The sequence below is a fragment of the Diorhabda carinulata genome, chromosome 7 (genome assembly GCF_026250575.1).
Source record: "Diorhabda carinulata isolate Delta chromosome 7, icDioCari1.1, whole genome shotgun sequence".
NCBI lineage: Eukaryota > Metazoa > Arthropoda > Insecta > Coleoptera > Chrysomelidae > Diorhabda > Diorhabda carinulata.
Window position 1 is genome coordinate 17394320 of NC_079466.1, and position 22826 is coordinate 17417145.

Below are 22826 nucleotides of genomic sequence, written 5' to 3' on the forward strand. Positions count from 1 at the left end.
TCTTTTCAACCAATGAAATTTTGACAAATATAGATTCTTAGTGTTGGGAGATACGCTTAATGCTGGATAGGAGATAACGAATTTAAATATTTGGCAATTTGTTATACTTTGTTACACTGCTTGGTTATTTGAAATAAAAAATACAGAATAAAAACAATTATTGAAAAAAAAGATACAAAGTCAATTTGACAGGTGCCATTAATTGTCTTATATTTATTGTGATAGAGAGTATAAGATGCTCATTAATTAACGCAATAGTACTTATGAAAGAAAAATAAAAGAAATCATCATAATTAATCTGATAACATATAGAACTTACAACCAATATAAATGATATTTGTATGAATCTGTGACTGACAGATCCCGTGATTCTTAAGTAGTATGTGAACAATTTATCGTCCACATCTAGAGATTTTTGAAGTTCAAGCATTCCAATATTTAACTGAAAGTTTCTAATAACAATATTATTTTAGTTGAAATCCAATTAATTTATTGACTAAACAATTTGAACATGAATTCAACATCTTTTGAATTATTTAGAACAGTTGCCCTGTTAGTATTGACACCCAAATGTTTTGATAATTATTTTTTAGAAATGAATTATCTAGATAGTAAGTAAAGTAACACAATATTATATTATATTAACGAAATAAGTGTGCTACATCAAAAATTAAGAAGAGAGGTTGGGTTAACTCAATAATGAAACTAGATTTATCTAAAAACTCATTCAATTCTACATGATACAACAATATTAAAAATTACCAATTATAGAAATTTGAAAGTAGTACCTGAAACAATAGTATATTGGTCATAGTAGCTGCTTAATTCTGTTTTATTGAAAATATGTATACCTTTCTTTTTGAACATTTTCATTTTGTAGTATATTTTGTATACATTGATGCTTTTATTAATTTTCAGGCTCCTGCTTCTTATCAACATTGAGTAAAGGCCTAGGTTTGGGAATTATTTTAGGTTCTTTAACAGTGAAAGTACCACAGATAATAAAAATTTATAATGCCAAAAGTGGAGAAGGAATAAATATTCTCAGTGTGACACTGGACCTAAGTGCAATTACAATTTATATGGCATACAGTTTCGTCAAGGGGTTTCCATTTAGTTCATGGGGAGATGCTAGTTTTTTAGCAGTGCAAACAGTGCTAATAGGATATTTAGTATTGTTTTATCAAGGAACTATTGTCAAAGCAATTCTTTATTTAATAACTTATTTAATTATTTGTTATATTATGATGTTTGGTTTGGTGTCCATAGATATTTTATGGTCACTTCAAACATTTAATATATTACTAGTAGTTGTTGGTAAGCTTATGCAAGCCTTTACCAATTTTAAAAATGGGCACACTGGTCAATTATCAGCAGTTACCTTAGTAATGTTGCTTGCTGGATCATTAGCTAGAATTTTCACTTCAATGCAAGAAACTGGTGATAACATAGTCATTTTGACTTACATAGCTAGTAGTTTAGCTAATGCTGTTTTAGTAACTCAGTTAGTTGTTTATTGGAATGTAGATGCTAAGAGGAAAGTGGATTAAGTTAGCTTTATATATTGCTCTACAAAAGTTATGGAAATTTGTAAATTTTGAGATTGTGTTCTAACAAATTTTTAGTCACCAAGTGTTCATATATGTTTTACTGAATACTTTTCTTTATATAACGATGGACTCACCTCTATATCCCGTATATGAAAAAATGCATCTTTTCAGGGAAAGCAAAAAACAGTATAGTTCATTCAAATTCATTGAAAGTTAAGATGTGATAACTCGTAACTGTTGAAATACAACTTTTTAGGAGAGGAATAAAACTGTTTAAAAACCTCTTATTTATACTTGATGATCTAGAAGTGGAATATATCTTTATTACAATAAATTATATAATTCTTAAGTGATAAATAAGAGTTGGTACTATTTAAACTATTACCATAAAGTAAGAGAATTAAAAATTACAAAAAAATTATATCATTGAATATCACACAAAAAACTAATGAGAACTAAAACAATTGTTCCACTGTTTCCTAATGCTAACTCCAAACTAAATATTAAAACGATAATTGTAATAAAATAATTGAAATGGGCAAGTTATCTTGAAATGAGTTATAGTCTTTAGGGAGCACAGCCTCCAAATGCTGAAGATGATCCAATTTTTGTTTCTTAATTTTTAATGGCTTGCTTCTTAATTTTGGAAACGTTTTAAGGTCAGAGACAGGTTTATTATATTTCTTTCTTGCTGGAAGGTTCTCACATTCATCGGCAAACCAAGTTTAACTTTAATACTGCCATCTGGACTGTATTTTATGACTTTAATTTCATTGAGTGTCGGATCATTTACTCTCTTACCAGGCTTATTGGAATTATATTATTGATTTTGGGAGTAGTCTTTGATGAAATCATGAGAGATGTTTTTAACTTTATAGTTTTCTTTTTGTCTGGCTTCTACAGTGATTCCGCAGTAGTCACTAGGCAAATAAATTGACTTATTTTTAAGCTTTCTTTCGATCAGTGCGTGAACTGAATATTTTTCCATTTGGGTATGTCCCTTCTCTAAATATTTTTGATAAATACAAATATTTTTGTGGACATTTAAACTTAATAAGGCATTAGACAACACTGCATTTTTATTTTGATATCCACATCTGTCGCTCCAAATAATTATAGGTTTTGATTTATCTTCCAGCCCTAGAATGTGATCAATTATGCAACTTGTAGAAGTATTAGCAATTAAATCTGCTTCACATTCGTTGAACCAGTAACAGCAATAACGATGTGTGTTTAATTCGAAAATTGTAAAATTATGTCAAAGTAGTTTAGTCGCATAATACAGGGCGGAGGCGTTACAAAAGGACAAACTTCAAGTGGTTGAACATCCTGCGTTAAAAAAAATTGTTTCACCTTGTTGACCCATCAATTTATCCTTAGCCTTTTCTTTTCTTGCTAGCTATTTTTTCTGAACGTGAGTTTGGTGACGTTTTTTTTTGGCCGTTGAAACTAAATATTTCTTTCTTTGATCATGTAGTCACAAGTGAATCCAGAAAATGGCTTTTTAGTAAGATTTCCCTGCACATCTCAGCGTATTCGCGGTAAACCGCCTCATAAATCGGCTCAATATAAACTTTTGTAATAGATTGTCTACAATAATCATTTTGGCAATAAATCTTAAAACTATCAGGTGTTGTTTAGCTAGTCTGTCTGAATTTGTGTCTTGCACTCTTATCTCTCTTCTAGAAGCGTTACTCAATTAGAAACAGTCCATTCATTTAGTGCAAAGGTCGAAAGGAAAAATTGTTTGCATACAGGTAAAATTTGTCCATTGACATCCTTTATTGTATATCTCAAGCTACTAGAACGTCGCTACTTTTCACCTGCACCTTAGTTTAATTGTGCTCTCCTTTGATGATTTCCGAACCCAATCGCTCGATGAGCTAGCCACAATTAACGCTTATAATATGTTATTCCAGTGGAAATAACAAGGGTGGGTCTTCATTAAGGCGAAAACAATAGCAGCTGGAAATAAGGCTGTTCTTCCATCAATTTTCATTTCTTGTTCCTTTTATAGAACAGATGGTATTTGGATATTTAAAGCAGGTACCAAATATTTTCTTTCACCACTCTTTTTTCTGGGGTAATAGCACTCCAAAAGTGGAAACAGTTTTATGACCATAAGAGAAAATAGTGTTATAGGTAAAAAACAAACTATCGAGTAATAAGCGTTTGAAATTAATTCTAACTTCACTTTTCACTTTTTGGATGATAACTCAAAAACTGAGAAAGTTTGCCGCATTAGTAACTATTTAGTTGATATTATTTGAGATAAGATTTTTAAATTTTTTGACTTATGATACTATTTAAGTGAAGATGCGAAATGTACACCATTGTTAATCTATACTCAAAATTCTGTACAATAGAAACTGTTGTATAATCTGATAAATATTCAGGGACTCATAATGAGTAGACAGTCAGAGAAGTACCTCGTAGGGGGTCCTGCAGTTGCAAATCTTTCTTCGACGTTTCCATTTCCTTGAAATGTACTGAGAAGCTGCAAATGGACGCTTTCAATGATTTAGAATTTGCAACTTCTCTCCCGAAACTGCCAAACTCAAGAATTCCTAAAGCTTAGCATCATCCTTAGTAAGTTTATGTGTAGGCATCATTCAAAATAAAAATGTAAATAGAGCAGATCCAATAACTGATTCAGAATATAAAAGAAAATAACTGAAAAACACAAAAATTAGTCAGACAAGCAATATCAATGTGTAATACAGAAAAAAGCTGGGTAAAAAATGGTTAATACATATAAATCCAGTATTTATAAAACATCCTAACTTTTGTGGAGCATTTTGTACCTTTTCTTAGATGTTTATAAATTTATGTGTCAGCTAGTCGGGTAATTTCGGCTATTTTCTTGATTGGCTAAGGTCAGCATCACATAAATTATAAACAATTAAAATGACTGCATTTTATATTTATAAATAATATTTAACAAAGGGCAACACTAAGATTAAAATTAAGTTATTACAAGAATCCATTTTTATCAGTTCAATTATATTTTTTCCAAGCACAAATATTGTTTTATTTTCCTTTATTATGGGATTCTAACAACAGTGTATCAATTTAAATACACTCATCATCAAAACTAATCCGTAATTCCTTATTTGAAAAAACTTTTTTGTCAACTTTAAATAGAAAGTTTTTTAAATTCTTGAAATAGCTTTCATTTGTGGTTTGATAAAAATCAGAATTTCCATTAAATATTATTTTAATAGGACCTAATTATACCAATGTATAATAAATAAAATTGATACTGACAGTAGTGACGATTTTGATAAAACTCCGCCAGAGATATCGAAAAAAGCAGCAAAAGTAACATTAGATTTGTTACCGGAAATTTCAAGAAAAAAATATGAATTAGCATACAAGAAATTTATGGAATGGGGAAGACATACAAAAATAAAATCTTTTTCGGAAACTGTACTTTTGATATACTTTGAAGAGTTGTCGAAAACTTTAAAGGAGTCTACAGTATAAAAAATAATATTGATATATCCACGCATCAGAAATTACGTTCATTTTTGAAAAGAAAGTCCGACAATTACGTCCCAAAAAAATCAAACATATTGGCAGCAGAGATGTTTAAACGAAGCTCCAAACAAGGAATATCTACTAACTAATAAAGGTAAATTTATTTAGAAGAAGAAACTTCCACAAACGTGAGGAAAGTTGAACTTTTCCCGCTTGTTGCACAATATATTATTAAGGAAATATTTTCAGGTGTCTTTTATAACATGAATTATGTCGGTTATTAGATTTTTTGTAGACTTAATTTTGTATGTATACAGAGGTGGAAAAAATATTACCAAGAACTACTCAACAATGAGAGAACATACAGAAGAAACTGTACAAATTGACCCAACGGAAGAATCAGAAATAAAAATTAGTAAAGAAGAGATAGAACATGCGATCACAGAATCAAAGAATGGAAAAATACCTGGGTATGACAAAGTAACTCCAAAATTGATCAAAATGGACACATTTACCAATTGCTTATATTTCTGCTTGATAAATGCTTATCGCTTTACATAGGCTTTCAGAGTGTTTGTTTATAGGCTCGTACACTTCTATTCCAGTTTCGTCTGCTCTTTTGGAGCCATCTGAATACCATTTGATGGCATTTCGGTTCATTTCTCACTTGCTTCTACAACTTGGTGTGGTGAATTTTTTCTCAAATCTGAACTTTTTTGGAGTTTTAAGACATGTCGCAGGTTTGGCCATTTTTTGCAGCTGTTAGGCATAATCTCATGGCGCCGTTAGCAGTATGTTAGCAAGTCTTTGTATCTACGAGATATTGTTCCTCACGATTGCCGTGTACATCCACAATAGGATCTTTGGGTTACAAACTCAATTTTTACCTATTAAATATCTGCATACAATCAGAGCTTTTGTGGATTTGTACATATATATCTACATCGGGGCGTGCTGGACCTTTGAAAAGTAGACAAAATATAGTTCGTTCAAACAGGTAGATTTAATATTAGTATGGTATTGCTAGCCAAGGCAATTTAGCAATATTTTATATTACCTTTCTGCTCTACTTTTGATGAAATAAACAAGCAACGAAGCAAAGAGAAAAGTACTTAATTTTTTGATCTCACCTCGTACATTTACAGGTTGGAACTGTGATCGTATCACATAGAAAAATTTGTTTTGCCTACGTGAGCGAACTGACTCGGATGAGGGTCAAGCACATTGACCTGATAAATCACTATTCATACCAGAACCGAAATGCCAGTAGTCCGAACAAGGTTACCGAGGGATTAAAAAAAATTCTTTGTGTAAGTTGGGTTCTTGGTGTTGAGTTGGCTGATAAGTCCAGTGAAATGTTACAAAATTTAGACCGTACCTTGCGTTTGTCTAAGGACGCGATGATAGGATGTGTAGGGGGGGGGTCACTCCGAGTTTAATGGGCCGTAATCCTTGTCCCGCGGCTGTCATCTCAGATAAAAGGATGGAAACGCCGTTTTCACTATATCTTTACCACCAATCACACAAAAAATTTGTGAAGACATAAATTGTAGCTAAAAAATTTTTTTTAACAAAAATAAGTAGAAATTTCTCAAGAAAAATTCCTTTTTCGCTTCATAACTTTTTATTTTTGCATTTTATCACAAAAATAGAAGGGATATGTTTTGTTGGGGGAATTTTCACGAACATTTGGCAGTATTTATGCATTTATGAAGGGCTACAAAGTTGATGATTTTGATGAATACTCATCAAAATAAAGTACAAAGCAAACCTTTGCAGACATTTCATATTATTTTTTAACATTTATTACAACAATTATTACAATATTATAATAATGTGGCGTATTTATTATCGATCTCTCTCTGGTTCGGGATCTAATTCAGTTTGCGGAACGATTGGAGTTAAAATTGGAGCTAAGGTTGATAATTCGCATTCGATTTCATTGCTGCAAGTTTCTCCAGAACAATGGAGGTATACTGCATTGCATTTAAGAACTGCTTTTCTGCAGCCACACATGCTCCCACAGTTTCCTCTGTATCTGCAGAATATTAATTTAATGAGGTCAGGGGATGCTGGAGGCTTGAAAGTTTTGATTGGTATCCAGATATTTCCATGCTTTTTCCAGCCCCAATATCCAGGATTACTGTGTTTCACAAGCCACGACTAGACCTGGTGATTTAATTGGAGACGGTGAAAGCGGGCTGCATCCTGTATTGGGGGAAGCGATAATAAGCTAAGGAATTTTTTTGTTACTGTTTTGGCGAATCTTTTAGATCGCATGCTGTCTAAAGAATCATCTTTAATAGTGCTGTATAGCGCTACAAAGAAACGTAGCAATGACGGATTAACTTTCTCACAGAGGTATAGCGCTATACCAACTGCTAACTCAGGATGTTTCTCTATAATTTTTAGAAATTTCAATTTACTGATCAGTTGTTCTAAAGTCTACAGACTAGGTACCTAATCGTTATAATTACCTGATTATGAAATAAACTTTCTGGCTTTCTGAGTGGCAAATTTATTAATAATTTGAGTAAAATTTATTTTTTCACAGATTTCGGATTCAATAGAGATGATGACCAAATCTGAAAGCCTTTCTTGTGTCATATTATTTTACAAGTAATTTTTAATAATTTTTAATTTGCCGAAACTTTTTTCTCTTGATGGCACAGAAACAGGTAAGGTTAAAAAAATTTTTATTGCTAGAGCAAAATTAGGAAAACAAGAAATGAGATCATTTTAGACTATGATTTCTACTACCACAATTGGCTGTCATCTCCTCTTAACGTTATAATTAACGGGTCGACGGTCCGATCGATCAAGTTGTCAAGATCCCACATTTTCTCTTCTTCTTCAATGACATGCTGGACTGCTTTTCGCCAGTTCTCTGGTGTCACCTTCTTAATGGCTTGATGAAACAGTAGCTTAACTTCTTCCATTTTGTTGTGTCTTGCTACAAATCTCTTCACTTGCGCCCATATAAGTTCTATAGAATTTAGTTCGCAATGATATGGCGGTGTGCGCAGCAAAGTTACACTATGTTTTTCTGCTATATCTTCCACGGCGTTTCATAAAACGATGTTTGTGTAAATTTGCTATAGCTAATAGTTCTTTTTTTATCAAATTATCTTCAAATTCAATACTTTTGATGGTTACCCAGTCAATAATTTCTTGTTTTCTCCAAGATGAAATTGGAGTCTTCCCTCTGCATCGAGAATGATAATTAGCGTTATCCATAACTATTACTGAATCACCCGGAAGATATTTTAGCATTTCACCAAAATAATCTTCAAAAACATCCGAATCCATGACCTCGTAGTAATCTCCCGTAAGGCACGACTGAAAGGTTAGCAAACCTTCTTTTAAAAATCCCTCTTCGCTTCCAATATGAACGATTATTAGTCTGTTCCCTTTACCTGAAGGCACCCTAATACACGTTGACAGGCCTTCCAGGAAAGCTTTGCAAGCACTGGTTATATTTTGTATTGCCAGTTTTTTGGTACTGTATAATCTTCATCATAAAAGATTTTCTTCTGCTCTGTTCTGTACTGCTTTATACTTCTTAAGTATTTTCGTCGCCAGCAAACAATTTCATCGCTTTCCAGTAAAAGTGCTTTGCGGTTATGCTTTTCCCAAGCAAAATCCATATTTCTCAAAGTGGCCCATAAAAGTTTTTTAGTTATCAACGGAATACTGTCATCATGGCGAAGCTCCATTAAAATCGTATATAGGGTGGGTATTTCTTTTTTAAAATAAAAAGAGTAAACTTTTCTTCGAATTACATTTTTGGTGTCTTCATCAAGGACTTGTACTGGTCTGCCTGGACTTTTCTTGGGAGGTTCCACTTGGCCTGCTATCTTTCTTCCCCACAATAATTTGAAAACTGTGGACTTTTCCACTCCATACATTTGAAATAATAAGTTTTTCATTCACTGATAGTGGAGAATTATTGGAACATCTTTTCATTGGCGTATATGTCGCCATTTTATTACTAATCTTATAATACTGTGAACACTATTTACGGCTTCACAGCAAGTGCTGATTCGTTAAACTAAACAAATATACTTATAAATGTCTAAAAATTTTGAGTAACGCACCATTACCCTTTCGACGCATGGTTAAGCCGAATCTGAAATAGGGTTGGAATTAGGCAGAGGCACTAATAGAAGGTTAAACGGTACTTGTTAAACGCAAAACGTAACTGTATAATCTACTTCCTAAGTAATCCCTACACAATATTTCAAGACCTACACCTATGCCCGATACCGAAATTGAACCGAACTGGACGGAGTTCTCCATTTTATTGCTCTATACATTTCTGAAATAGACTATAGAAGAAGATGCCGACAGTGTGAAAGCAGTACCATATGTGCCCAAAATATCAGGTACATCTCCATCCTAATTACTTCAAACAATTTCACAAATTTTAGTCAATATTTTTGTATCATGCAAAGTAGCGTGAAGTTAAATTTTTTTCGCTATAACTGACTATTTGAATATATTCTTATTCAAAATCACCCAAATAGTTCTAAGCTATCAATAACTGAAGAAACAGATGCGCATTTTAGTTCCATGGAGTTAAGATTGTCTAAACGATTAGCACAAAATTGTGGTGAACTGATAACAGATACTTCCAAACTAACGTCATGCGAGGGCACAACAGATTCGCGTTTCATGATTGACATACTATCCTACCCCAACAACAACGACATACAACTGATATAATTTGTTGCTTAACGCATAATAACAAAACTAAGATTCACGCAGACATATAAGGGAAACTCAAGATTACGAAATTGGAGTTCATTTTATTATATTATATTGTTGGAAATGTTGCTTGAATACATAAATTATGTAGCTTCCCTCGTAGTAACATTGTATACAATCAGATTCCGATGTGAACGAATGTTAGCCATACATTAAACATTTACCTTCGCGGTCTGTATAGAATTTTTAATAAGACTATTTTTAGATCAAACTAATTATTACGTAATTTGTTCATACATTTATTCAATTTCAAAATTTTCATATGAAGTGAAACAATTGTGTAGTTTGAATAAATACTATACGTACGTGCTACTTTTTGAAATAATCAACGGTGAGTTATATTATTTCACTTTAATAACCATTTTCATATGAAATATCGTCTTGAGATGATTTAGAGCCTTAAAGTAGACAGTTAGAGATAAGTAAACATTATATAGTTGAGCAGATGTAGATTGAAGGTTTATATAACCACTATATTGATACTTGTTGCTTCAAAAAAAGATATTCCGTCTCTAGGATAGGTAGAAAATTGAGAAATAATTTGCGTTTCATTAATGAAATTTTTTTGTAACGTCATCCATGCTTAAGATAAATGGCGTTGTCGAAAAAAAAGTATTCACATCTTTTACGATTTTGTTGAAACTACTGGCAACATTGTAATGAAATTGTATACGAATATGTTTTTGGAAGTTTCTGACTCTAATGGAGGAAACGAGTTACACGGTTCGTACCAACTAGTATTGAACATAACTTTTTAAAGTTAGATTTATTAATCAAAATTTCAAGTGAACTTGAAAATCATTTATTTGTGCACCAAAAAGGTGTTTTCAGTTTGAAAATTATGTTATTTTATGCTCTTATTCTTCATTTCAATTCTTTTCTTGTGATTTTTTAATAATTCAATATCTTTAAATTCTAAAAACTTTAAAATTATTTTATACCAGCATCGTTTATTAATTTATAATTTTCAAAACAAAATATTCCGGAAACGGTACACAATACCACCAAGAGAACCATTTTTTGTGAAATTGAATGATGTTTAAGTTCACTTGAAATTTTGCTCAGTAAATTTAACCTTAAAAAAGTTATGGTTAATACTACTTGGTATGAACTAGAGCCCTTTATCAGACATGAAAACAAATTTATGCGATGTATCAGCTTCCAAAAAATATTCTATTGCAATGTAGTTGCACCAGTTGTGGTAAAATCGTGTATAATTATTTTCTAATCAACGCCCTTTTTTATTGGATAAAGTCCATGTATTTTTCAGTTTTCTATCCTAGATACTGAGTCACCTATTTTTGGAACTTCCTGAATAGAAAATTATATAGTTTAAATGCATACTTATTATTCTTAGAAATATAATGTTTTTAGTTATAATCCATGTTCAAATCTGGAATATATTTTATAATTGTTATAACATCTCGATTACTCCAACTATTGAAAAATTAGAAAACAGTCTAATATATACAGTCCATTAGTCTAGCATCTAACAGTCCCGAATGCCCGATAGTCCGGCATCGCTCCAGGAAATCGTAAAAATTTTGGTGTCTTTAAACCAAATAAAAACGCTGAGAGCTATTCGGAAGTTTTCGGGGTAGTTCGGGATCATCCGGAAGCGCTCGGTATTGTTCGGAAACAATTAGCGGCCGGCCAGACAAATCGACTTATTTCCATCAGAACCAAGGAGCACTTGTTGTCTGTCACTAAATCCAATATTTCCTCCACCCTTGCCTAACATCGTGTCCATTCCAGACGCACAATCGATTTCAATAGAACCAAAACTATCGTCACATTCCGTTCCTTTAAGTCCAGGATTATTCGAGAAGCTATCGAAATCAAAACCCCAAAACCCGCCAACAGGTCCCCTATAATAACAAGTCCAGGCGACTAGCTCCCCAGTCATCTCAAGACTAGCAGTGAGTGTGTTACTGTCAATTGTGTTCTTGATGCTTTTCATTTCCTCGGTTAAATTCCAAGGAGTAGGCAGATTGCGGCCTTGGAATCAACCGAAAAAAGGGATGATTTGTTACGTGGAGTAGGCAGGAATCGGATCACCTCTTACCAATGAATAATAACCACCCTGTTCCTACCCCCCCCCCCCCTTCTCAAAATAATGGCTCCAAAGTGTGAGCCGAAACGTCGAGAACGCGGTTCAACCTGGGGTGTATCACTGTATATCCAAGAGAAAATGATGACTCAAGCATTGGAACTCCCATAATTTTTATAGTAGTTCCAAATAAAACAATTTTTCGAATTAAGGCAATTTTTTCATGAAAAATTAAATTGAACATTGACAATAATTGTGTATAAAGATATCGTCATAAGTTAAATTTGTCCGATATCTACTCAATCACTGCCAATTATTTTTGGCAGAAAATTTAATTATGCCGTATACCTATTAATAACAATAATTGAGCAAAGTATGTCATCATTAGGTCACTATCTAAAAATAATTAGAGTTGATTGGAATATGTCATTAGGAAATGTGAGTAGACAGTTTTTCAATAAACCGTACCAACATGAATTACTGACAGAAACAAGAGTGATCTTATACTAATTTTAGTTTCTACATGTGCTAGCAATAAATAATTATAGTTAATTGTCGTAAAATCATTCAATATTCTCCAACTGAACTTCACTTTATTTTAAAATAAGTGTATTTTTGTCTGTGACAGGCTCTCTATCCAACTGATTTTTTCTTACAATCGTTTCAGTTTAGTCATCATCATCATCAAGTGCGTCAAGAATTTTACATAACGTTTGTCCACTTGTCGTACATTGCTTTTGTAATCAATCCGACTATAATATTATATAAGTTCTCCAGAACAAGTCCGAACACATAAGTAACTCCGGAATGTTCGATAATTGTACGAAATTTAAATTTGGTGACTGGGGTGGGCCTGAAAAACTTCAACGCCAGCTACCTAAAATAAACTCACAGTTAAATGTGCAATAAATACCGTTTTAGTGAGACAGTAAATTCACTTAAAGTTTTTGTTAACATGACGCCTAGCTACATTACTGTTCATATTCGTACTACATGTCCCGTTATTCCGAAAAAACAGGCCACCATTTGCTTCGAAGTGATTGTTGTGTTAAAGACTTTTGTTGGAATTGGCTCGTTTTGAAAGACCCATAAAGTCGATTGTTGCTTAGTTTCGGAATCATATACATAGGTCCATGATTCATCACGATTTGTCTTTGCACCAATCAACACGAGCTTCTGTTTGCATCGATTATGAAATTATACGGTATCCAATGCGAATAAATCTTTTTGATAACCAAATATTCATACAATATTGAATATATGGGAGAACTAATGCCTAAGTATGCCTCAATCTCACGGTATGTCACATGATGATCTTGTAATATCAGTTCACGCACGGCGTCGACGTTTTCTGGCACAACAACCGATTTTGGACGACCGCGACCTTCACGAAATTCATCCTGTAGCGAAGTGCAACCACGATTGAATTCGAAAAACCAGTGAAGTTGGTGGCTATGTCTATGAATTTCGAATAGAAATCTGCAAGACTATTGTTGTTAATATATTATCATGGAAAATATTTAAAAGTAAATACTGCACACTGTCTGACGCGCTTTTCGATAACGAAGTATCGTCTTCAGAGACTGAAGGTAAACTAAAACCTAATAACATAACTCACCAGGTTTATCATAAATTTTCCCACGAATCAACCTTCCCACGGAAATTAATTCCAGCGGGAAAACCTTGGCGGGAATCTTCACATTTATTTCTTAATTTTATACTATAGAGAGGGCTGTGAGGAATCAGACCTTTGTTGCTATTTAAGCTTGAAGTGTCTGAATACTGGCTCCGAATATTTTGAAAATTATTAATTTTGTTATCTTATATACAATTATTGAAAGTGATTGAAGAGAATATCGAAAAAATTCCTAGAAATACGTTTTAGAAATTTTTTCATTGAAATATTATTTCATTAAAAAAGTTAATTTTGAATACGACATAATAAATATTATTCAGTCGACCGATATCTATGACACTGATTATAAGAAATAAAGAGTTTGAGTGTACCTCCGACATACTTAGGAAAATAAGTTCGAAGCGTTCATAAAATGCACTAATGGGTAGACATTCACGCACAATTTTGACCTCTGATATATAAATGTTCCATTAAATTGTTAAGATATAAATTCTACAAATTTTATTACGTTGTACGAGGTACGGTTAGTTAATATCGGAAAATAGAACATTCTGTTTTTAATTAATCCATTTCTACTCATTATAACTCGGTTCATATCCGGATAGTATTCCATGAAAACAAAAAACAAATCTATGGCTCCATACGAATCTCAAATTGTTGAAACACCGCTTGAAGTCTAAGAACGACGGACCAATCGAATTCGGAACAACAAAGATGATTGATTAGACTTCGTATAATAGACTAGTGTTGGCAATAACAAACCAGTCAGTAGATTATGCATTTCTTCTTATAGTTATCAGCAGTTGTATATTCCAATATAAAAAACAAAATAAATAAAATATTTCGGAAGATGTTATTAAAATTAAACGGTACAGTTGATTTCACAGTTGAATAATTGAAAATAAGGATATCCATTTAAAATATTTACAAGTCTGAAATTTGAAAAAAAATTGTCGCACAAGTTTGCTTACACACGATAAAGAAATTGTACATTATTCTAAATCAAACCAAGCTTTCAGTTCCTCCTAACTTACATCTAGTCGAGCTTGTGCTATTCTGTTCAAAGGAGCGGCCATTCACTTAGCGGACTCTTATATCCCATCCATATTGCGGGAAAATTCTCGTTTAGTCGATCACATACTACAGTCAAAAAGCGTGAAAAAATTACAATAGCGGTTTATTTTTTCACGCTTTTGCGTTAAAAAAAGTGCCGCAACGTGTCATTTTTTAACGCAATTATAAAATTCTTTTATCAAAATAGTGGGCTGTGAACGCTTTTTTTCTCATGTCAATTCGTTTCTACGATAAACTTTTACGAGATGTTGTTGAATCGGCAACTGCAGCATGAATCTTCTCTTTGAGAAATCTAGAAAACAGTGTTAAAAGGAATATAATCCGTGTAAAAATCATTGAAATGCTTATATTTGTATCGCATCCAAATAACCATCCCATCTAGGATTTTACGATGGACCTAGTACAGGCCCAGACTTGGGCCAAGTATGTACAGCTCTGGCCCTAGCTTGGAAGCCATTATTGGCCCAGACTTGGTGGGGCGATCATACATTGCATCCTGAATCATTATTCAATTAAGTCCATAAACTTCAGAGCATTTGAGGAAGGGTTCATAAAAAATATCTGTACAATCCTATTGCTCCGTATTTCATAATCAATGTTAATTTTTTTGAAGCTCACAATTTATCATCCAGTGTGAGTTATTTGTAGATCAAGATCAATAATAATAACAACAGATGAAGATACTTGATTAGCAGTATGTAGCCTCATCAGTAAACACTATTTTTTTCAAAGAAACCTAATCATGTGAACAATGACCTCAACTTTATTTTTATATTTTGTTGACCGTATGTAGACATTTTGAAACGAAAGAAATCTCATAATTTTTTATGAAATTGTATTCTAACTATTGTAACTAAGCATATTGTTTTTACCCTAGATTTTTGGCGATCTAATCCAAAATAACGTCATCCTAACAATGGTTATAATTTCTCACTACTAATTTTGTCACAACTGCAGTTTGATTGGGTTCAAATCAAATCAAATAGGTCTTTCTCAATTTTATTGTTCTTAATGTAAGCAACACTATTTGAATGTACACTTATCTTGAGAAATACCTGCAAGCAGATCATATATTCTTGCAAGGAATTATATAATGAGAGAGTGAGAAATAAGCTTTTCAATTGCCCAAATGGATAAAGTTCTTTCTAGTTTGTAACAAAAGCAATCAGCCAAGACAATAATTCCACCGTTGGTTGGAGAATATGGGTTATTCGCACGTTTGCTTCAAATTGTGTGCACGACCAACTGCACACAACATTGAAGTATCGAAATACAAGGTGTGTTTAAAAAGTGAGGTAAGGCGATATCGACGTCAGAAGATGTCAAATCATACACGAGCCCACGTGACCTTGGAAAGTAAAGACATTTCAGAAGTTAGATGTGCTACGATTGGTCCAGGCCCACTGATATTACGATCAAAACACCCAAATACTTCTCTAGCGTTATGCGGATGCTGTATTAAAAGAATCATAAACCAGGAAGTTGCCATTCTGTCTGCCTTTTATACATTCCTGACGAAAGAAAACAATAAAATATTAAAAATATTTTTAATTTCAGTATAAAAGCATCACATAAAAATATTTTGGCTTGGAGTTTTCTAAAGGTGAGTCCAATTTACAAATAAGTGAAATTTTCCCGTCATTTAACATAAATCATATCCGCATTAGATGCTTCATCAAATTACTAAACTGATGTAGAATCTGAATGCAATACCTTAATTATCCAATACGTAAAATTCAATTCAGTCTTTTGACCATGTAAACGAAAAATGAAATTTGTGTGGTAGGTATCTGGGTTCCATAGATATAGAGGCGATGATTTAACTATATTACTCGATGGTTCATAGGATGATTTCGAAAGGAAATGGCAGCCAAATTTGTTTTTAGACATTGTTTGATGATCTTCGACTACTGATATAAAAATTTTAGTTTCCGCTTTATTTATTGAATTATTCCAGCCTCACGCAACTGTTTAATAATAGATAGAATTTCATTTGAATGACCAGTACTTCCGGCAGCCTGAGAAGCTACAAGAAATTCTAATCTTTCTATTTAATTGTACTCATCAAAGTATTTATAATCAATTGGTTTGGTAGTATATTCTATCAACATACCATTTTCGATTTTTTTCATGTTTTGAGCTATTACTTCTTTCAATAATGAGGATGTTATGGAACCAGTTCTTTCTCTCACTCGTTGCTTTTCCTTTTCCAATTATATTTGCCATTGATATCATTAGTAAAAATTGTAATTGGAGGATCAGGGTTATTTTCATGAAGATTCGCACTTTTCTGTTTGATAATATTCACGAAGTCATAACATTATAGTTTTTGAAGGGTCTGGGCGATTTTTTGAGCAGTAGCTCAAACAAATCAGATGTCCCAGCATAGGTAACCCCCTTAATACTGATGCTATGCTAGGACCAGCAACCTCCCTTCCATTTTGTTTTATAGGTTTAAAAGTAATTTATGAATCACCAACATAAAATTTTTCTGCTGTTGAGTTGTGAAGAATACCTAAAACGTGATCGTAAACACCATCAGTATCCCTTATTATCCCTTCAATATACTCCCCAGGAAGCGGTGACGTATTGTTCAAAATACTCTTGTAGCACTTTCGAATCATAAATGTTTGTTTTCAAGAGTCCTATCACCATCTTCAAAAAAACCGACCTATTTTTACTCCACAAGACTTTGAGGATAGTAATCCTTTGGTACACGTTGACTGTTCAAGACAAAAAGAGGTTTACCAATCTGGTAGCAATGTCTTAAGAATAGAATTTGAATCTGATGAAGCAACATTGCTTGTATATCCATTATAAAAGGAGATGCTTAGATTAGGGTCTTCCATGTAGATCAAAGAAAAAATGTTATAATGTGTGTAAAAAGAATTCTCTTACAACCCTCTTTCGAAGATTGTAGGACAGTATTAATTTGTTCAGACTGTATAGCAATCACAACCAGCTGAATAGTCAACGATTGGCGTAATTCAAACAACATTGCGCGACACCTCTACATCAATTTGGTAATATGATGAAGCATCTATGCGGATATGATTTATCTTGAAGGACGGGAAAATTTCACTTATTTTTGAATTGGACCCATCCTTTAGAACACTCCAAGCCAAAATATATTTATGATAAAAACAATGTTTGTGTTTGTGCACTATCAAATGTATTATTATTATATGATGCTTTTATACTGAAATTAGAAATGTTTTCAATATTTTATTGTGCTCTTTCATCAGGAATGTATAAGACAGGATGGCAACTTCCTGGTTTGTGATTATTTTAATACAGCATCCGCATAACGCTAGAGAAGTATTTGGGTGTTATAATCGCAATATTTGTTGGCCTGGACCAATCGTGGCACTTTGTCTCATTATTATATACGATGAAATGATTTTTGGAACGCTTGGTATATGATGGCTATGATTTTGGTGAATTTATATTCATCGCGAATAATATTGAATAAGGTAAGCAGCTCCGATTATCGCTTTTTGCGGTTAGAGTCAAGGTTTGCTGTCGTTGTTTGAAGTTTTAATTCCTAATTGTGTGTATATCGTAGTGATAATCCTACAACTTTTTTTTACCATGTGCACATTGGTGCCGTCCTGCTGTATGTGTGTTTAAAGGTATGTATCATCTATTTTGCAACAATACCATCTAACTTCTAAAATGTCTTTACTTCCCATGGTGACGTGGGCTGGTATGAGTTGACATTTCTCTGACATCGATATCGCCTTACCTTACTTTTTTAACACACCTTGTATTTAGATACTTCAATGTTGTTGTCTGTAGTTGGCCGTTATTAACTTTATGTCAATGCTCTAATGTCACTTGTTCTTTTATCAAAAAAACAATATACTCAGCCATTATCAACAAAACACTACGTCACACCTTTATCATCTTTCACGTCGTCGTTATAGCCTTACGGCCCACTTTGCACGTCATCTTTTTTTAACATAACCCATATTTCAATTTCGCCGTTATCGCCTTACGTTAACACACCCCGTATTTCGATGTTTTCTTAAGCACACCCCGTATTTCGATGCTGCGGTCAGACGATAAGGATATTACGACGTAGACCGTAAACGTCACTTCCGTTACCTTACTTCCCATACCCGTAGAACATCTATTTAAGATCATAGGGTTTATCGACTGGCTTGGTAGATCCATCTAGGTCGCTATCGATGGATACACCTCAGAAAGGTTTGAGGTCAAGCTAGTGTTTTCCAAAGATGTATCATGTCACCTAACCTATTCTCTTTCAACTGTACATAAACGATTTAATCGACAAAATTGCAAACCCGATCTATGATGGCGTTCATATCAACAGCCTGAATAAATTCGGCTAACACCCAAATCCGTAGACAGATACAAATCACCACCATTAATGCCAATCTTGAGAACATTTTGGAGTGGGGATTCAATCTGATTGAGTTTAATACAGCAAAGACCCAGGCGGCTATTTTTACACAGAGGATTGGCACTGCAGCTCAGGATTTGGTCGTGTCTGGTCATAAAATATCACCATTACCGCAAATTTGTTAATTGGGTGTTGAGGTTGGAAGCAATATGTTCTTTGAAGTTGCTCAACTCGATACAAAAGAGAGCAGTTCGACTTATAGCGATTTTGCAAGACCTACTCGACATGAACACCAAGTTCGCCTGCAGACGCCCAGAAGGTTAATTTATCGTGACGCTTTTCTTTTAGACAAGTGCAATCCTGTGGAATCAGCTACCAAGGCATGTCTTTCCCGACGACTACAATCTACAGAACTAAAGATCAATATCCACAGGCATCTCCACACGGTAGGTACCACTGGAATTACTCAATTGTAGAAGGGTTTACCATCTTGTGCTTGCTTTTCACAAAAAAAAACTTAGCATCTTATGACATTTGTTGTGCTGTTCTGATCTGCATTTCAATTTACTGCATTTCTCATGATACTTTATCATTATTTTTTCTATAACTAATTACAGGAGAAGATTTATTACTCTCCTTACAATTTTCTCTTTCTAAGAGTCTTTTTCGATTGGCTCGTTGCACTTTTGTTTTACCCCTTCACCTTCTCGCAAATTCTTCAATATTCTTGATCTTGGATGGAAAATAGAGAAAAAGTAGTCGATGGATTTTCTCAAACGTGAAACGCTTTTTCAGGGAAGGTAAAATAGTCTGATGTATTGCGTTTGTAAAAATCGAGGACTTAGTCTCACACAACTCCTCATGTTTTCTTATAATCACATAAGGCTGTGTATGTTTAGATGATAATCCATTAGTTTAATTAAATGAAAAAGTTTTATGCCGAATAAAAGTTTAGTTCCGAAGATTATGATATAAACAATAAACATACATCGTATAGTGAAATGAAAATAATAATAAACAATTTTCTAAGGTGTCACATTAAAGTTTTACCAAATTTTTAGAATTGAGAGACCAATATAATCAAATTTGAACATTTTAATTTAACAGCCCTGACAATTTTTATGTTGGAAAAAATAGAATAACGTATTTACATTTACTGATTGTATTTTTTTTCTTATCTAGTGATCGTAAAATTCTGCATGTTGCGCAAGAGCTGCCAAAGTTAGTCTGGTGAACTAAATTTAGAAAAGATAATATACCATGAATACTTAGTTCAATAATTCTCCAATCAATAGAGGATAATGCATAAGTTAACTGTGGAAAGAAAAAGAGAAAAACCGAATTCGTGGTCGCGATTTCAACACTATTTCAACGATTATTGTGAACATTCTAGTATAATTGGATTTAATTATGTGGCCGAGAAACGGTCAAAAGGCGAAAGGTAAGTTTTATTATTGTTATCATAATAAAAAGAGAAATTAATATTGAATAATTTTATTAATTAAAAAGGAACTTGTTACGCGCAAATTTTTATTTAACTTTGAACAAATACGAGTATATATTAACGGACATGAGTTTTACTGGTCAAATGAGATTTAGAAAAGTAAATAATATTGATAAATATTCTCAAATTGGTAGTTTTGATTGCTTCAATTTCACTTAATATTTGATTATTTAATGAAGGAGCATATCAAAATTGTTGGATTATCAATAATTTTATTTGATTTTTCACTACTTTAAAAAGTATTAATGTATAAAAATACAAGCGACAGTCTAATAATCAAATATGCAATTTTATGAGTGTAACTTGATGTGTTTTAATTTCTATTTTTGTGTAGTAACAACTAGATATTCATTTCCAAACTAGCTTACGAGGTGGATTCAGGGGTAGCCGACACAATCTTTTATTTTCAGACACAATATGCTTCATTCTATGCCCTAGTTCCAGCGATGTTCAATCAATTTTATAATCGTTCTATGGAATATCACCTTGTCGTTGTAAAACATAGTGAATAGTATGCATTAGGTAGCAATTCATATTTGAATCCATTAATTTTTCCAAGAAATAAGAGATTAGTGATCTAGTGCATTGTCTCAATGAAACAACCCATTCTTCTTAGACAAATAAATCCGTCTCATCACATTTTGTGATAAAACTTCTAGTCAATCTTCTTACTTTCTCGCTAGTTTTGACAATACATTATTTAATGAAAATAAAAATGATGGAATATTTAATAATATCCCATGGATCAATTAAGAGTATCTCTTCTGCATTTTTGGTTATTTTATAATAGTATTTTTATTTGAATAAACTTGACTTATATGAGTCTTATCCAATCAAGGCTTTAACTGTAAAATAGCTTCGATTCCTAGGTGGTTCATGCACACGACAAAAGTTTTCGGAAATCATTTGTTTCTAATCAACTAGGTATATTGTTGAATATATGAATTGTTAATTTCTTCCGAGATCTTTTGTTACATACGTTATATGTTCACAATATAGTTTTACAACTTTGTCATTATCAGTATCTATTCTTTATATCATACCAACTGTACCAAGATTTTCACCAAAATTCTCTTTTTTTTTTCATTTAAAGAAATTGTGGTTGAAAAAAAGTATTTTTCACTTTTCATTGTATGATTCCGCTGTTCAAATATTGTAATAAAATTTTATAATACTCCTTCCTTGCTTGCTTGTTAGGTTCGTTGTCAAAGTTTCGCTGGTCCCGATATAAGATTATTCCACTGCAAATCTTTGTAATGAGGTTGCGTTGATGTGAGCGTGACGTCGTCTGAATTCGTTAAGTGTGGTATCTTTTGGTAACTTGTCTTAAACAAAAAATATTAATTAGAGAGAAAGGAGCGAGTACAGCTTTAGCAGCCTTAATGTCTATCACAATCTTATCCATAACTAATAGAAATATTAGTAAACGGAAACTATGTCTATGTTTTATTCTTGTTTTTATCATCTTGTTTCATTCCTGAAATTCACCCCTCAATCTTCACGCTCTCATATGTGATTGTGATTTGACCAGTTTAGTCCCTTAGATATTATGACCTGACTTAATATTTTTGTTTTTCTACATCATCGACTGTTTTGAAATCAATAGATTGTTAAATATCTTGTCCTTTCTATTGGATTTCTTATTATAGATATATTGACATTCGGTAGTCTATTCAGTGTAAATACTGTATTCTCAATATTTCACTGTCTTTCCTGTTTTTAAATGATTTATTCATATTCCTCATGACTTTCCATTTTCTGTCTCAATTTTGGTTTCTGGTTTCTCCACACCGTTCGTTACATTTTGTAGTAGTGTATGTATTCTATGTATTCTAATTGAAAGAAAACCAAAATCAAGATATTTGAAAATGCAATTAATTTATACATAAAAGAAACGATTGACAAAATATCAATAGTACTTCTAAATATAAGTTTCAAACATTCACGGTTTACGAGAATTGTTTATTTTTGTTTCGAAACATATGGCCTGAATAATTTATCGATATAAGTCAAACTTTAGAAAATGGAATTTTCTTGTAAATTGTCTACTCGAATAATTGATTTCTCATTTAAATGTTCAAGTTAACTAATATAAGATTAAATATAAAAACCTACAATCCACCTAACTTATACGAGGGCTGTCTGAAAAGTTTTAGTTTCAGTGTCCAGCTTCTTTTGCATTTGCCTAGCCATATTACCTTCCGCTAACAAATATTTTATCCGTATCAAAAAAAAAAATCTTCACGACGAGTGACGAATTTTTTAGAGTCTCGATATATTTCCCAACTTACATTGGTGGAAGTAATGACATCCAAGCTAGTCGTGTTTTTTGTGCTATCAACCTGAATACTATAAATGATCAAGATTTCCGAATAGATCTAAATTTTTATTTCGTATTA

General features: G+C 32.7%; 2 protein-coding genes across 7 annotated transcripts in view; both read left to right on the forward strand.

Annotated features, from left to right (window-relative positions):
- The first annotated feature begins 328 nt into the window (after window positions 1-328).
- On the forward strand, window positions 329-4573 carry LOC130896158 (mannose-P-dolichol utilization defect 1 protein homolog). The gene is made up of 2 exons (XM_057804053.1): window positions 329-611; window positions 919-4573. The coding sequence occupies exons 1-2, from the start codon at window positions 512-514 to the stop codon at window positions 1548-1550; spliced, it is 732 nt and encodes a 243-aa protein (XP_057660036.1). The 5' UTR covers window positions 329-511; the 3' UTR covers window positions 1551-4573.
- Window positions 4574-9907: 5334 nt separating this feature from the next.
- Window positions 9908-22826, forward strand: part of LOC130896154 (pickpocket protein 28-like) — a 28920-nt gene continuing 16001 nt past the window's right edge. Inside the window, exons 1-3 of one of the 6 annotated variants that reach the window (XM_057804039.1) lie at window positions 17875-18030; window positions 19272-19369; window positions 20106-20364. In XM_057804039.1, coding sequence (XP_057660022.1) covers window positions 20225-20364 — 140 coding nt within the window. In that variant the 5' untranslated portion in view covers window positions 17875-18030; window positions 19272-19369; window positions 20106-20224. Of the gene's footprint in view, window positions 10129-13181; window positions 13437-17852; window positions 18031-18066; window positions 18190-19271; window positions 19370-20105; window positions 20365-22826 lie in introns of those variants that run through there. The other 5 variants (XM_057804037.1, XM_057804042.1, XM_057804043.1 and 2 more) reach the window with 5 other exon arrangements.